The sequence below is a fragment of the Salvelinus alpinus genome, chromosome 21 (genome assembly GCF_045679555.1).
Source record: "Salvelinus alpinus chromosome 21, SLU_Salpinus.1, whole genome shotgun sequence".
Classification (NCBI taxonomy): domain Eukaryota; kingdom Metazoa; phylum Chordata; class Actinopteri; order Salmoniformes; family Salmonidae; genus Salvelinus; species Salvelinus alpinus.
In genome coordinates this window covers 30,445,889-30,462,961 of record NC_092106.1, presented here as the reverse complement: position 1 = coordinate 30,462,961, position 17,073 = coordinate 30,445,889, and the positions used below count along the sequence as shown (strand labels likewise).

General features: G+C 49.1%; 1 protein-coding gene and 1 non-coding gene across 15 annotated transcripts in view; both read left to right on the top strand.

The window, feature by feature from the left end:
• The window catches only part of LOC139548213 (eukaryotic translation initiation factor 4 gamma 1-like), a 79,998-nt gene that overhangs the window by 49,026 nt on the left and 13,899 nt on the right, over nucleotides 1-17,073 (top strand). For 7 of the 14 annotated variants that reach the window (XM_071357730.1, XM_071357731.1, XM_071357737.1 and 4 more), the window contains 11 exons: nucleotides 8,631-8,747; nucleotides 8,948-9,026; nucleotides 9,347-10,303; nucleotides 10,776-10,864; nucleotides 11,569-11,761; nucleotides 12,098-12,231; nucleotides 12,407-12,565; nucleotides 12,688-13,095; nucleotides 13,295-13,441; nucleotides 13,575-13,808; nucleotides 13,941-14,045. In XM_071357730.1, the coding sequence (XP_071213831.1) occupies nucleotides 8,631-8,747; nucleotides 8,948-9,026; nucleotides 9,347-10,303; nucleotides 10,776-10,864; nucleotides 11,569-11,761; nucleotides 12,098-12,231; nucleotides 12,407-12,565; nucleotides 12,688-13,095; nucleotides 13,295-13,441; nucleotides 13,575-13,808; nucleotides 13,941-14,045 (2,622 nt within the window). Of the gene's footprint in view, nucleotides 1-7,669; nucleotides 7,932-7,952; nucleotides 8,427-8,630; nucleotides 8,748-8,947; nucleotides 9,027-9,346; nucleotides 10,304-10,775; nucleotides 10,865-11,568; nucleotides 11,762-12,097; nucleotides 12,232-12,406; nucleotides 12,566-12,687; nucleotides 13,096-13,294; nucleotides 13,442-13,574; nucleotides 13,809-13,940; nucleotides 14,046-17,073 lie in introns of those variants that run through there. The other 7 variants (XM_071357735.1, XM_071357734.1, XM_071357738.1 and 4 more) reach the window with 6 other exon arrangements.
• Nucleotides 10,478-10,609, top strand: LOC139548668 (small nucleolar RNA SNORA17). Its single transcript, XR_011669756.1, has one exon. It is a non-coding gene; the product is annotated as a small nucleolar RNA SNORA17 (small nucleolar RNA).

The window sequence follows — 17,073 nt, the reverse complement described above, 5'->3', positions numbered from 1 at the left end:
ACCAGGTACAACCCTAAATCCGTAACCATGGGCGCCCTCTTAGATATCATCCTGACCAACTTGCCCTCTAAATACACCTCTGCTGTCTTCAACCAGTATCTCAGCGATCACTGCCTCATTGCCTGCGTGCGTAATGGGTCCGCAGTCAAACGAACACCCCCATCACTGTCAAACGCTCCCTAAATCACTTCAGTGAGCAGGCCTTTCTAATCGACCTGGCCCGGGTATCCTGGAAGGATATTGACCTCATCCCGTCAGTAGAGGATGCCTGGTTGCTCTTCAAAAGTGCTTTCCTCAACATCTTAAATAAGCATGCTCCGTTCAAAAATGTAGAACTCAGAACAGATATAGACCTTGGTTTCACCCCAGACTTGACTGTCCTTAACCAGCACAAAAACATCCTGTGGCGTTCTGCATTAGCATCGAATAGCCCCCGCAATATGTAACTTTTCAGGGATGTCGGGAACCAATATACTCAGTTAGGAAAGCTAAGGCTAGCTTTTTAAAATATAAATTTGCATCCTGTAGCACTAATTCCCCAAAATTTTGGGACACTGAAGTCCATGGAGAATAAGAGCACCTCCTCCCAGCTGCCCACTGCACTGAGGATAGGAAACACTGTCACCACCGATAAATGTATGATAATTGATAGTTTCAATAAGCATTTTTCTACGGCTGGCCATGCTTTCCACCTGGCTACCCCTACCCCGGCCAACATCTCAGCACCCCCTGCAGCAACTTGCCCAAGTCCCCCCCCCCCCCCCCCCCCCCCCGCTTCTCCTTCACACAAATCCAGACAGCTGATGTTCTGAAAGAGCTGCAAAATCTGGATCCCTACAAATCAGCTGGACTAGACAATCTGGAACCTCTCTTTCTAAAATTATCCTCAAATTCTTTCAGCCCCTATTACTAGCCTATTCAACCTCTCTTCGTATCGTCTGAGATCCCCAAAGATTGGAAAGCTGCCGCGGTCATCTTCCGCGGTCACCATCTTCAAAGGGGGAGACACTCTAGACCCAAACTGTTATAGACCTATATCCTGCCCTGCCTTTCTAAAATCTTCGAAAGCCAAGCTAACAGATCACCGACCATTTCGAATCCCGTCGTACCTTCTCCACTATGCAATCTGGTTTCTGAGCTGGTCATGGGTGCACTTCAGCCACGCTCAAGGTCCTAAACGATATCATAACCGCCATCGATAAAAGACCGTACTGTGCAGCCGTCTCCATCGACCTGGCCAAGGCTTTCGACTCTGTCAATCACTGTATTCTTATCGGCAGACTCAACAGCCTTGGTTTCTCAAATGACTGCCTCGCCTGGTTCACCAACTACTTCTCAGACAGTTCAGTGTGTCAAATCGGAGGGCCTGTTGTCCGGACCTCTGGCAGTCTCTATGGGGGTGGCACAGGGTTCAATTCTCGGGCAGACTCTTTTCTCTGTATACATCAATGATGTCGCTCTTGCTGCCGGTGATTCTCTGATCCACCTCTACGCAGACGACACCATTCTGTAGACATCAAATCAAAGTTTATTTGTCACATGCGCCGAATACAACAGGTGTAGGTAGACCTTACAGTGAAATGCTTACTTACCAATAGTGCAAAAAAGGTATTAGGTGAACAATAGGTATGTAAATAAATAAAAACAACAGAAAAAAGACAGTGAAAAACAGTAGCGAGGCTATAAAAGTAGCAGGGCTACATACAGACACCAGTTAATCAGGCTGATTGAGGTAGTATTTACATGTAAATATGGTTAAAGTGACTGCATATATGATGAACAGAGAGTAGAAGTCGAGTAAAGAGGGGTTGGCGGGTGGCGGGACACAATGCAGATAGCCCGGTTAGCCAATGTGCGGGAGCACTGGTTGGTCGGGCCAATTGAGGTAGTATGTACATATGTACATGAATGTATAGTTAAAGTGACTATGCTTATATGATAAACAGAAAGTAGCAGCAGCGTAAAAGAGAGGTTGGGGGGGGGGGGCGGCACACAATGCAAATAGTCCGGGTAACAATTTGATTACCTGGTTCAGGAGTCTTATGGCTAGGGGGTAAAAACTGTTGATAAGCCTTTTTGTCCTAGACTAGGCACTCCGGTACCGCTTGCCATGCGGTAGTAGAGTGAACAGTCTATGACTGGGGTGGCTGGGCTATTTGAACATTTTTAGGGCCTTCCTTTGACACTGCCTGGTGTAGAGGTCCTGGATGGCAGGCAGCTTAACCCCAGTGATGTACTGGGCCGTACGCTCTACCCTCTAGTGCCTTGCGGTCGGAGGCCGAGCAATTGCTCTACCAGGCAGTGATGCAACCAGTCAGAATGCTCTCGTTCTTGCAGCTGTAGAACCTTTTCAGGATCTCAGGACCCATGCCAAATCTTTTTAGTTTCCTGAGGGGGAATAGGCTTTGTCGTGCCCTCTTCACGACTGTCTTGGTCTATTTGGAACATCTGGCCCTTCTTTGGACACTGTGCTAACAAACCTCCAAATGAGCTTCAACGCCATACAACACTCCTTCCGTGGCCTCCAACTGCTTTTAAATGCTAGTAAAACTAAGTACATGCTCTTGAACCGATTGCTGCCCGCACCCTCCCGCCCGACTAGCATCACTACTCTGGATGGTTCTGACTTAGAATATGTGGACAACTACAAATACCTAGGTGTCTGGTTAGACTGTAAACTGTAAAATCCTAAATTAAATCTAGAATCGGCTTCTTAATTCGCAAACAAAGCTTCCTTCACTCATGCTGCCAAACATACCCTAGTAAAACTGACTTTCCTACCGATCCTTGACCTCGGCGACGTCATTTACAAAATAGCCTCCAACACTCTACTCAGCAAACTGGATGCAGTCTATCACAGTGCCATCCGTTTTGTAACCAAAGCCCCATATACTACCCACCACTGCGACCTGTATGCTCTCGTTGGCTGGCCCTCACTACATATTTGTCGCCAAACCCACTGGCTCCGGGTCATCTATATAAGTCTTTGCTAGGTAAAGCCCCGCCTTATCTCAGCACACTGGTCACCATAGCAACACCCACCCGTAGCATGCGCTCCAGCAGGTATATTTCACTGGTCATCCCCAAAGCCAGCACCTCTTTGGCCGCCTTTCCTTCCAGTTCTCTGCTACCAATGACTGGAGCGAATTGCAAGAATCACTGAAGCTGGAATCTTATCTCTCCCTCTATTACTTTAAGCATCAGCTGTCAGAGCAGCTTAACGACCACTGTACCTGTACTTAGCCAATCTGTAAATAGCACACCCAACTACCTCATCCCCATATTATTACTTACCCTCTTGCTCTTTTGCACCCCAGTATCTCTACTCTACTACTCAACGGAACGACTTGATTAGTGTAGTGTCAACAACGCAGCCACTGCCAGCTAGCCTACAAAGTCAACAACGCAGCCACTGCCAGCTAGCCTACTTCAGCAGTACTGTATCATCTTAATCATCTTAATCATTCTAGTCAATAACTTTCTGAACATTCGAGACGCGTAGTCCACTTGTCATTCCAATCTCCTTTGCATTAGCTTAGTCTCTTCTGTAGCCTGTCAACTATGTGTCTGTCTATCCCTGTTCTCTCCTCTCTGCACAGACCATACAAACGCTCCACACCGCGTGGCCGCGGCCACCCTAATCTGGTGGTCCCAGCACGCACGACCCACGTGGAGTTCCAGGTCTCCGGTAGCCTCTGGAACTGCCGATCTGCGGCCAACAAGGCAGAGTTCATCTCAGCCTATGCCTCCCTCCAGTCCCTCGACTTCTTGGCACTGACGGAAACATGGATCACCACAGATAACACTGCTACTCCTACTGCTCTCTCTTCGTCCGCCCACGTGTTCTCGCACACCCCGAGAGCTTCTGGTCAGCGGGGTGGTGGCACCGGGATCCTCATCTCTCCCAAGTGGTCATTCTCTCTTTCTCCCCTTACCCATCTGTCTATCGCCTCCTTTGAATTCCATGCTGTCACAGTTACCAGCCCTTTCAAGCTTAACATCCTTATCATTTATCGCCCTCCAGGTTCCCTCGGAGAGTTCATCAATGAGCTTGATGCCTTGATAAGCTCCTTTCCTGAGGACGGCTCACCTCTCACAGTTCTGGGCGACTTTAACCTCCCCACGTCTACCTTTGACTCATTCCTCTCTGCCTCTTTCTTTCCACTCCTCTCCTCTTTTGACCTCACCCTCTCACCTTCCCCCCCTACTCACAAGGCAGGCAATACGCTCGACCTCATCTTTACTAGATGCTGTTCTTCCACTAACCTCATTGCAACTCCCCTCCAAGTCTCCGACCACTACCTTGTATCCTTTTCCCTCTCGCTCTCATCCAACACTTCCCACACTGCCCCTACTCGGATGGTATCGCGCCGTCCCAACCTTCGCTCTCTCTCCCCCGCTACCCTCTCCTCTTCCATCCTATCATCTCTTCCCTCTGCTCAAACCTTCTCCAACCTATCTCCTGATTCTGCCTCCTCAACCCTCCTCTCCTCCCTTTCTGCATCCTTTGATTCTCTATGTCCCCTATCCTCCAGGCCGGCTCGGTCCTCCCCTCCCGCTCCGTGGCTCGACGACTCATTGCGAGCTCACAGAACAGGGCTCCGGACAGCCGAGCGGAAATGGAGGAAAACTCGCCTCCCTGCGGACCTGGCATCCTTTCACTCCCTCCTCTCTACATTTTCCTCTTCTGTCTCTGCTGCTAAAGCCACTTTCTACCACTCTAAATTCCAAGCATCTGCCTCTAACCCTAGGAAGCTCTTTGCCACCTTCTCCTCCCTCCTGAATCCTCCTCCCCCTCCCCCTTCCCTCCTCCCTCTCTGCAGATGACTTCGTCAACCATTTTGAAAAGAAGGTCGACGACATCCGATCCTCGTTTGCTAAGTCAAACGACACCGCTGGTTCTGCTCACACTGCCCTACCCTGTGCTCTGACCTCTTTCTCCCCTCTCTCTCCAGATGAAATCTCGCGTCTTGTGACGGCCGGCCGCCCAACAACCTGCCCGCTTGACCCTATCCCCTCCTCTCTTCTCCAGACCATTTCCGGAGACCTTCTCCCTTACCTCATCTCGCTCATCAACTCATCCCTGACCGCTGGCTACGTCCCTTCCGTCTTCAAGAGAGCGAGAGTTGCACCCCTTCTGAAAAAACCTACACTCGATCCCTCCGATGTCAACAACTACAGACCAGTATCCCTTCTTTCTTTTCTCTCCAAAACTCTTGAACGTGCCGTCCTTGGCCAGCTCTCCCGCTATCTCTCTCAGAATGACCTTCTTGATCCAAATCAGTCAGGTTTCAAGACTAGTCATTCAACTGAGACTGCTCTTCTCTGTATCACGGAGGCGCTCCGCACTGCTAAAGCTAACTCTCTCTCCTCTGCTCTCATCCTTCTAGACCTATCGGCTGCCTTCGATACTGTGAACCATCAGATCCTCCTCTCCACCCTCTCCGAGTTGGGCATCTCCGGCGCGGCCCACGCTTGGATTGCGTCCTACCTGACAGGTCGCTCCTACCAGGTGGCGTGGCGAGAATCTGTCTCCTCACCACGTGCTCTCACCACTGGTGTCCCCCAGGGCTCTGTTCTAGGCCCTCTCCTATTCTCGCTATACACCAAGTCACTTGGCTCTGTCATAACCTCACATGGTCTCTCCTATCATTGCTATGCAGACGACACACAACTAATCTTCTCCTTTCCCCCTTCTGATGACCAGGTGGCGAATCGCATCTCTGCATGTCTGGCAGACATATCAGTGTGGATGACGGATCACCACCTCAAGCTGAACCTCGGCAAGACGGAGCTGCTCTTCCTCCCGGGGAAGGACTGCCCGTTCCATGATCTCGCCATCACGGTTGACAACTCCATTGTGTCCTCCTCCCAGAGCGCTAAGAACCTTGGCGTGATCCTGGACAACACCCTGTCGTTCTCAACTAACATCAAGGCGGTGGCCCGTTCCTGTAGGTTCATGCTCTACAACATCCGCAGAGTACGACCCTGCCTCACACAGGAAGCGGCGCAGGTCCTAATCCAGGCACTTGTCATCTCCCGTCTGGATTACTGCAACTCGCTGTTGGCTGGGCTCCCTGCCTGTGCCATTAAACCCCTACAACTCATCCAGAACGCCGCAGCCCGTCTGGTGTTCAACCTTCCCAAGTTCTCTCACGTCACCCCGCTCCTCCGCTCTCTCCACTGGCTTCCAGTTGAAGCTCGCATCCGCTACAAGACCATGGTGCTTGCCTACGGAGCTGTGAGGGGAACGGCACCTCAGTACCTCCAGGCTCTGATCAGGCCCTACACCCAAACAAGGGCACTGCGTTCATCCACCTCTGGCCTGCTCGCCTCCCTACCACTGAGGAAGTACAGTTCCCGCTCAGCCCAGTCAAAACTGTTCGCTGCTCTGGCCCCCCAATGGTGGAACAAACTCCCTCACGACGCCAGGACAGCGGAGTCAATCACCACCTTCCGGAGACACCTGAAACCCCACCTCTTTAAGGAATACCTAGGATAGGATAAAGTAATCCTTCTCACCCCCCCCCCCCCCCCCCCTTAAAAGATTTAGATGCACTATTGTAAAGTGGCTGTTCCACTGGATGTCATAAGCTGTAATTTGTAAGTCGCTCTGGATAAGAGCGTCTGCTAAATGACTTAAATGTAAATGTGCTTGCACATCATCATCTGCATATCTATCACTCCAGTGTTAATGTAAATTGTAATTATTTCGCCTCAATGGGCTATTTATTGCCTACCTCCCTACTCTTCTACATTTGCACACACTGTACATAGATTTTTCTATTGTGTTATTGACTGTACGTTTGTTTGTAACTGTGTTGTTTTTGTCGCACTGCTTTGCTTTATCTTGGCCAGGTCGCAGTTGTAAATGAGAACTTGTTCTCAACTGGCCTACCTGGTTAAATAAAGGTGAAATATAAAATGTAATTTATTAGTAGGGGGATGGTAGACCGGGGTGGCAGGGGAGGAAGTGCTGCAGCAGCAGACAGCGAGTCAGTTGTGATTCAGACAGTCTGTGTCTGAGCGTCACATTGTCTTTCTCTATGATTTCAATAATGTCTGCCAGCATGCTGGCAAAAGAGTATGAAGTGTAAAGCTGTTGTTTTTCAGCAAAGCTAAGCAGACTGTTTAGTCGTAGCTGTGTGTTAATTTTCTAAATGTTTTCCTTTTTTCCCCACTGCCTTCAAGCAGTGCATTGGCCTGTTTTTTTTCTCTCTCCGCTGATCTTTATGAATCTCTCTCTCTCTGGTCTCTGGGTAGACCAGGGGGGTTTAAGGACATGTCAGCACATAGCTCAGCTCCACGTGGCTGCCGGGCTCCTCCCCCTCTGAGCCAGAAGCACAATGGCTGACCTATCTCCTCCCCTTCTCTCTCGCTCCCTCTCTGCTGCTGCTTCTGTGGCATACCCCCCCTCTCCCCCAGGAAGAGGCTGAAATGTTTTGTAGTGCGTGAGTACAGAATGACAGAAGAGCAGCTGAGAGAGAGATAAGGGGGGGTTACACTAGCCGGAGCTCATTTGTTAAAGTTTTGAATAGTTTTTTTTCTCCTCCTTTTTTTCTGGAGTTGCTCCTCCCTCTTTCCCCCTCTATTTGGCCCCCTTTGACTGTCTGTAGTTCGGTGCTCAGTGGGCGGGGGCGCTTGCATTCCAGTGCTGCAGCTCCACAAGGCCAGTCACTCTGGCTTCTCTGTCGCTCGCTCTCTTTTTGTCTTTTGTCTCTCCCTCTACGTGTGTGTGTGTGTGTGAGAGCTGGGAACAAGGCTCTGCCCTGCTGGCTCTGCGAGTTGTTGAGGGAGTAGGCTACGTGCGCTATCCCAACCACGGTTGCAAAAGCAGCCTACTTGCTGGGAGAGGCCTGCAGGCCGACAGCTCAACTCCGGCCCCAGGATGAGAGAGGCCTGCTAAGGGCTCTGGAGCCTGTCCGCGTCAGGTAAACGACTCTACCAGCGGGGGAATGTGCTGGCTCATGCCTGTTGCTGACAACTCTTAGAGTGTGTGACAGACAGAAAGAGAGCGAGGAGAGTTTGTGATAGAAAACATGTGGCTCTGTGTAAGGGCACACCTTGTAAATGAGTAATCCGTTTTTCAGTTTCAATAACAGCAAATCTGGCTGATTTTCTAGGTATAGTTTGAGTTCATATGGAGAGAGCAAAAATAATGTCTGGCTTGCACTGGAATTTATTTGACTAAAGTTGAGTATGTCCGTAGTCATATTTTGTTGGGGAAGAATTAGCTTTAACAAGGCAGCAATCTGTCTACAAATCTGTATTTGTCAGGCTGCATAGCTTTGTGGGGCTGGTGTTTCTTGTGTGAGTGTGAGAAATGTAGCTCTGCTGATTGAGAAGACGCTGCTAGGCCACAGCCCTACAGTACAACACAGAAGACTTGGCAGAGTTGGAAACAGGGCCTAGCATCATAGGAAGCAGTTAAGTTGTGACAGCTATTCTCTTCAGCTTTCTCCTCACCCTCCCTCTCTCCTTTACTCTCGTTCGTTCTCTCTTTTTTGCTCTCCCTCCTTTAGAAAGGGAATGAAACGAGAGCGAGTAACAAGTTTTTCTCGAAGGCTCTCCTGCATTCTCTAAATGTTTCTTCTTGTATCCCTCACTGTTGTCTTGTGTCCTCTCTATAGATCATAATACGAGACCCTAACCAGGGTGGTAAAGACATCACTGAGGAGATTATGTCAGGGGGCACCCGCAGTGGCACCACACCCACACCCCCACAGGTGAGCGACGACTCTTCAGAGGTGAGCTACCATACCCTCGTCACCAACCATCATCCCATTACACACTTTTAGCTACCATACCCTCCGGTTATTGGATGTGCAGACATTTTGTTTTCATATTGGGCATTGTATCTAACCTGTCACAAGGTTTTCATAAGGCTGTCATATGGTTGTGTCCACTCCAGTTACTTAATGTCTGTGTGTTGTATTCGGTCCCTTAGTCGTCTATATCTGGATCAGAGGGCCCAGCCATTGCCCAGGCAGACTGGGAGAACGTGACACCTGTCGTGGTCAGACCAGGTGAGTTGGCCGAGGGGTCAGGTCATCTTGAAGGACGTAGCTGGCCGTCGCTCATTGGTTCACCTTCAGTACATAGAAGTAATTTGTTGTGAATTTGACTGAATCACATAGACAAAATGCTCCTTTGGAAAGGACCTGTGTATTTTTACCATTTAATGTTGAATTGATAATAAGTGGGTAATTATAAAAAGATCAACAGACATGAGGGTCAATTTGAACATTAGTATGGTAATATGGTCCATTTGAGTCTGTTAACCATTACCTTTCTAAGGTGAATTTAACCAGTGGTTTTTCCTCGTGGCATCTCCTTTCCTCCTCAGATGACCGAGGGAAACCTGCAGCCACTCTCATAACTGGCCCCCCAGCCCCGTCTAAAACCCCTGAACTGGTCAAGCCTTCCCCTGCCCCAACAGAGGTCAAACTCCCAGACACAAACAGTAAATCCCCTTCCTTATCCCAGGACCTACCCTCACCCCCGTCGGTAACTACCACCCTCCACACTACTGTCCCTACTACCCCCCAACCCTCAACTTGTCCCATTGCAGACATGATGGACGCTCCAGTCCCAGCCGCTGTTCCAGCCCCATCTGCCCCTGAAGTGCCCGCTTACCCTGCACCCCTGCCTGAACCCCGCCCCACTCCTGCAGCTGAGGAGCATCCCTCAGCTGCCAAGGAGGAGCGGGAGGAAGTGAAGGAGAAAGAGGAGATTAAAGAGGTGGCAGAGGCTAGGCAGGAGGGGACTACATCATCCAAACCTGAGCCTTCCCTTGCTCCAGTGACCACCCCTAGCAGCAGCACTAATGGTATCTCTGCCATCCAGCCAACCCCAGCCAAGGAGGAGGAGCCAGCAGCCCTGTCCATCAACATGCCCACCCCCCAGGCAGCAGAACCCCCCCTGGAGTCTCCCATCGCCCAGCCAGAGGAGCTCAGGCTGCCCAATGGCCTGCCGCTCCCCAGCCCCCAGGACCCTGAGAAGATGTGTGCGGAGTTGTCGGAGTGTGACGTCAGCCCCATCGCTGAGCCTGAGGTGGCCCAGTTACAGAGCGAGGCACCCATGCCTAAACCGACGCCTGTTGCAGTCACAGCAATGCCCGCCCCCGTTGTCAAGGTGACGCCCGCCCCCGTTGTCAAGGCGACGCCCGCCCCCGGTGCCCAGGCGACGCCTGTCCTAGCTGAGACTGCTACTACTACAGTTGTAACTGCTCCCCGTTTGGAAGACGAGATGGACTCTCCACCACCACAGAGCACCACCCCAGCCGGGGAGAGTTCTATGCAAGGTCAGTATCAGTCTGACTTGCATTTTCTCTCTCTACTTCTTTGAAACAGTCTCCTTCTGTCTGTCTTTTTCTCTATCTGGATCCATCTGTCTGTCTGTCTCATTCAACCACGTTGTCTTTCTCTATTTTAATTCCTAACCCTACCGCTTGGCACTTGGTGAAGATTAAACAGGATCTGCCCCTTGAGGCGTTGCAGTCCGACTGTGTGTGTCGAGCCTGTGTCGTGAGGGGCAGAGAGTTACCGGGTTATGTCTACGCTGAGGACCCAGAACAGTGGCTACTTGGAGTGATCACAGCTCCAACAGAAAGCCATACAAATAAAAAGTTGGATAGGTGGCAATGTGGTAACCGCTCCACCTTGATTTCTGATAGTCTAGGTGGAGTTTGGGTGCTAGGGTTGGACTAGGGATTGGGATTGAGTGTCAATCCATAGAGGTTTAGTCTGACTGTGTTGGTGGTGTTCTGCTTGTAGCTGCTGTTTCTGTGCCAAAGAAAAAGAGGAAGATGAAGGATCTGAACAAGAAGGAGGCTGTTGGAGACCTCCTGGATGCCTTTAAGGAGGTCCGTTCACATGAACTACCCATTCAATCCATATCAAACACACCACCCACGCCATCTCATGTCAAACACACCACCCACGCCATCTCATGTCAAACACGCCACCCACGCCATCTCATATCAAACACGCCACCCACGCCATCTCATATCAAACACGCCACCCACGCCATCTCATATCAAACACGCCACCCACGCCATCTCATATCAAACACGCCACCCACGCCATCTCATATCAAACACGCCATCTCATACCACCCATGCCATCCATATCAAACACACCACCCACGCCATCTCATATCAAACACACCACCCACGCCATCTCATATCAAACACACCACCCACGCCATCTCATATCAAAGCTTTAAGAATGCCTGTTTACAGCTGGCCCATTAAAAACCCCAGAATGAAAACAATGTACACTGACTAATACCCTTTCTCTCCCTCCCCCCTCTCTCTCTCTCTCCCTCCCTCCCCCCTCTCTCTCTCCCTCCCCCTCTCTCTCTCCCTCTCTCTCTCCCTCCCCCTCCCTCTCTCCCTCCTCTCTCTCTCCCTGCCCCCTCTCTCTCTCCCTCCCCCCTCTCTCTCTCCCTCAACCCTCTCCTTCTCTCTCACTCAACCCGCTCCTTCTCTCCCCTCTTTCCCTCTCTTCCCCCTCCATCTCTCCTCCCTCCCTCTCTCTCTCTCTCTCTCTCTCACCCCCTCTCCAGGAGCAGGTAGTGGAGAGCCCTCCTGAGCCAGAGCAGGCCACACCCACTTCTGCCTCTGACGCTAAGGAGCCCCGCCCAGCCGACACCCCTGCAGTCGAAGAGGTGGATGAGACGTGGGAGGAGAAGGAGGACAAACTGGATGCAGAGAATATCGAACCCAAGCCCGAGGATCTGAAGTACCAGTACAAAGAGGGTGGGTTCTGAACCTTGGCCCGGAGATGCCCTATAGCATTTCTATACTTAGAAATGTTATCCTCTTAACGTTATCCTCTACACCTTATCTCACAAGGTATGCGTGTCAGTCAAGAGAGGATGCAAAGTTTCACTTTATTGGAAATGCTTTGTCAGAGCACGAGTCATCAAGTCCCATTTGACATCAATGTATGATTTTTAGAAGTGAAACGGAGTAATACTCAGTTCGGATGACAGACTATATACCCCAACTCTACCAACCTAAACCCTGAACACTATACTGATGAAAACTCACATAAATGTGATTCATCGATAATTCCGTGTTCCTCTCCATCAGAACTATGTAGGCCTATAGACCCAGAGGAGAAGAAGAGGTATGACAGGGACTTCCTGTTGGGCTTCCAGTTCATCAGTGCCGCCATGTCCAAGCCTGAGGGCCTGCCTCAGATCAGTGACGTGGTGCTGGACAAGGTACAGTACAACACTCTGTCCCCTGCTGGACTGGAGGAACCGCTGCACGGTCCATTCGAGAATATCATTTTTTTTCTTCAGATAGACCACTTTATTTACCAGTTATTTATTTTGTCTTTCTTTGTGTCTGTCATTCTTTCTCTTCTGTCCTTGTTCGGTCATTCTTTCTCTCCAGGCGAATAAGGCCCCTCTCCGCCAGCTGGACCCCAGTCGTTTGCCAGGGATGAACATGGGCCCCGACTTCACACCCTCGTTTGCCAACCTGGGCAGGCCTGGAATGGGAGGAGGAGGAGGTGGTGGAGGTGGAGGTGGAGGTGGTCACAGAGGAGGACCAGTGAGTTATCATGAAAAACTATCTGTCAATCTTCTCAAAGACTACACTCTGATTCTGAAATTCTGGGATTATATTAAAACAATGTTGACTGAGTTTCTTTCCCCTTCCCTCCTCTCCTCCAGCCCTCTGGTATGGGTGGTGGAGGACCGCGTCGCTCCCAGCAGGGCCAGCGTAAGGAGCCCAGGAGGATCATCAACATCTCTTCGTCTCTGACGGAAGACGTGAAGCTCAACAAGGCTGAGAAGGCCTGGAAGCCCGCTGTCAAGAAGGCTGCCAGTGGGCAAGCTGCTCCTGAGGAGGAGAGCGACAACTCGGAAGAGGCCAAGACCCAGGAGCTGTTCAAGAGGGTCCGTAGTATCCTGAACAAGCTGACCCCTCAGATGTTCCAACAGCTGATGAAGCAGGTCACAGAGCTGACCATCGATACAGAGGAGAGGCTGAAGGGAGTGATAGATCTGATCTTTGAGAAGGCCATCTCTGAACCCAACTTCTCCGTGGCCTACGCCAACATGTGCCGCTGCCTTATTGGGGTGAGTGACTCTGAAGGGTGTGTGTCTGTTTGTGTGTGTACACCTAGTGTGCTGGTCTCTGTTCTGTGCCACGTGTCTGAGTTGTGCCACTACACACTCATGACATCTCCTCTCACATTCCCTCTTATGCTTTATGTGACGTCTGCAAAGCTCTCCAACCGTGGCCTAAATGTTTGTGTTTTTCTGTTCCTCTCGTCAGCTCAAAGTCCCCACCACAGACAAGCCGGGAGTCACTGTGAATTTCCGCAAGCTGCTTCTGAACCGCTGTCAGAAGGAGTTTGAGAAGGACAAGGACGATGATGTCATCTTTGAGAAGAAGCAGAAAGAGCTGGACGCTGCAGCCACGGTACGAGCTGTGCTCTGTGACCAATTCAAATGTCCTTCACACACACGGTTATTGTTTCTGTAGGCGTTAGTTGACCATCTGTCTGGTATGCCTCCCTCCCCCTACTTCCTGTTACATCACTTCCTGTCTGAAGGAGGAGAAGGATCGCCTGAAGGCAGAGCTGGAGGAGGCCAAAGACCAGGCGCGGCGGCGGTCGCTAGGCAACATCAAGTTCATTGGTGAGCTGTTCAAGCTGAAGATGCTGACAGAGGCCATCATGCACGACTGCATTGTCAAGCTGCTGAAGAACCATGATGAGGAGTCACTAGAGTGCCTCTGTAGACTCTTGTCAACTATAGGGAAGGACCTGGACTTTGAAAAGGCGAAGGTAACGCTGAACCAGTGTCACTGACAGACACACAGACACGCATCGTTTAGAACACTTATGCCAAATTATTTCTAAGAATCAGATTTACACACAAACGCATACACACTAACCTGCCTGTCTCTCTTTCTGTAGCCACGTATGGACCAGTACTTTGCCCAGATGGACAAGATCATCAAGGAGAAGAAGACATCGTCCAGAATCCGCTTCATGCTGCAGGACGTACTGGACCTCAGGAGGGTAATTCCTCGTCACACACACCACCCACCACCCACCAGTGTCTGGGGAATGCTTCAGCCCCCTCACCTAAACCTTTTGGTCATCTCTAATCTAATCTGACTGACCCTTGTCCTCTGGTTGTTATGTATCCAAGCATATCAGTAAACACTATGGGTCAAACTACCATAGACAGAATATTCTCCCCTAACCCCACATTACCTCTGAATTTACCCATGACCCCAAATCAACTCTGACCTCTCTCACGTCCTTTACATGCCCTCTATTTGCATGCAGGTGTAGTGTATAATAGTGGGTTGTGTTGTTTTGTGTGCTGGTGTCTTACTGGCCCATAGACACCCTCACTAGTCTGTGTGGGTGTCGAGGGTTCTGAAGTGGGCTAAGAGGGAGACACGGTCAGATCTTTAATACAGGGAGGCTCCCCAGCTGGGCCCTCTGTGCCATAAGCTGAGACTGGAGTCAGTCTGCATCCTGCAGCCAATCCCTTCTCTCCATGCCACTGTAACTAACTCCCTCTCCATGTCATTCACCATCTAGATGTTTACCTCCCTTCTAAATGGATGTGTCCCTTGATGTTCACATAAACTACTTATCCATGCCTAGTAGGCTTGGGCAGTATCCAGATTGTAACGACCTAGTGCCATACTGGGATATTCGGTAATACCTGCGCTGAACACAAGGGGCACTATTTTCAATCCAAAGGTTAGCAATGCTAACAAGTACATGTAAAATCTAACGAACGCATGCAAACATTTTATACAGTCTCTTGACAAACTTTGCAGGACAGACATCCCACTCATAAAGTTATACAAGTAACTCAAAAATGTTACACAGTCTGCTGCACACGCAAACAAATATTAGACGGAAGGGATTCTCTGCTGTTACCAAGAGGAGCTTGATTGCAAGAAGCTAACCACTTAGCTAGATAACTTGGTACTAAGTTAGCAAACCAAATACACAACTGCAGAGCATTTAGCACATTTTAGACAGTTAACTTAATAGTTCTAAGATATCTAGTTGTGAATTCCATACTGTAACCAGATCACCTGGCGCGGGCTGCAGTTAATCCCAAGACTACCGGTAAACTTCGTAATGAAATAACAAGATCTGCGTTATCTCCTAAATTGCACAAGTTGACTGCAGGTATTTACTTAAGTAGCTACAAATATTCAAATTAATTAAAATAACGTCAAATAAATAGTTTGTGGTATTGACAGTGTTGAAAAACCGTCCCGTGGGTATTTCCAAATAACCTGGTATATACGGTATACAGCCCAAGCCTCATGCCTATGACCCATTCACTAAGTTTTCAGGTATTCACAAACTGGCATTTCTTACTTTATTTGAAAAGGACTAGTTACTAAGAACATACAGGTATGGATGTGTAGCCTAGGCCTCTAAGGTCTAGATGTGCATGTATTTGTACAGTGCTGTTAGCTGTGTGTGTCTGAGGTTTCCCATAATGCAGTTTTCCGGAAAAAATAAAAGCTGGACTGTTCCACTTTAACTAGTTTATTATCCAGTGACTTTTCTGGGAAAATGTCTGCAGAGCCTCAGTGTGTTTGTGTGTCTGTTCGACAGTGACTCGCAGTATGGTGAGAGCAGTGGTGTTACACTGGATCCAGTATCCCCACTGTGTGTGTGAGGATGTTTCCTGCGTGTTCAGACAAGTTCCAACATGTGCACCACATAATTACCTTCTAGGATCTCTATGGTTCCACCCCCAGTAAGTGTCTTACCAAAGCAGCAGTCGGGATGTTTCACAAGAGCTGATCAGCTGCACTCAGTCAGCACCCTGGCCCCTGCTGTTTACTGGGAAAACACTCTAGTTTCAGTTTCCATTCTCTGGAAAAGCTGACAGCGGGATCTAGTTAGGGCAAGGCATCTCTCCCGCTCTTTCTATAGCCTAGTTGTCACCCATTTATCTCTTATTTTATTGACTAAGTAACCTTTGCCTGGAAAGAGATATGGAGTGTTAAGAGTACGCCACACTTTTCCATCTAACTCCAATCCTCAGTTAAAGTATATTACTGTTCTCACTCTAGGGCTCACCCCATTTAGTTGACTGGTCGATTGTCTGGTCGATAGGCTGTTGGTCGACCGAGACTTCTTTCGTCGAGCAGTCGCAATAAAAAAAAATTACAGGGTGTGCAAGACACCTGTCTGATTCACTCCGGTCTTAGTGGACTAATCCATTGCAGAGGCCACGGAATGGCACAGTCCATCACTCTGAGACATGTGATTCTAAAATTGTATATGGTTATAGTATGTAAAAAATATATATAATAAAATCGAATATGTAAAAATTAAATAATATCTATTTTATAACATGCGGTTTAATTTCATTGGATACGGTCGCTGTCCGCGGTTATGAAACATACTCTACGCCCAAGAATTGGCGCCTTTCCCTATGTTGCTATGTGCATAATAGCAAAGTTGACCAGCATATTGGGATTGAGAACATTGTGGCGGAGGCAGGAGGAAACGAGGAAACAGCCCTTGCCTTAGCCTAATTGTCTAAGATAATTGAGCAGAGAGGAAACCCTAACTTAATTAGATCTATAATCAATAGCCTAACTGTTAAATGTGCCTGGCTTTGTAAATCATCCATATATATCTACAGAAATAAGACAGATCCTGCTTCTGTTGCCTGTTAGTGTTTGTTTAATAGCCTACTGATTCCATGAGTACCAAGCTTAATGCAACGCAAAATGGAGGATAAAGCCATTTTTAAGCTTTGCTCTGCTGTAATGAAGGCTTTTGTTTTTTCGGTAACAGAACTTTTCAGTCAAACTAGTACGAAACTAAATGGCTGAAATAATGTAGCAACTTCAGCACGAACAGCCTAAAAAACCCTTCCTGTGCTGTGGTGCCTTTTCACTACAGTAGGGAGGAGAGTGAGACAACGTGCGCCAGTCACACAGGCACTCACTGTATTTTTGTTGTAACAGTGTGACCATCGTACTCTTGTCTCATTTGTCTCTTAATTATGTAATCAAACAGTTTGCTTAAAGCATCAGACAAGCTCAGT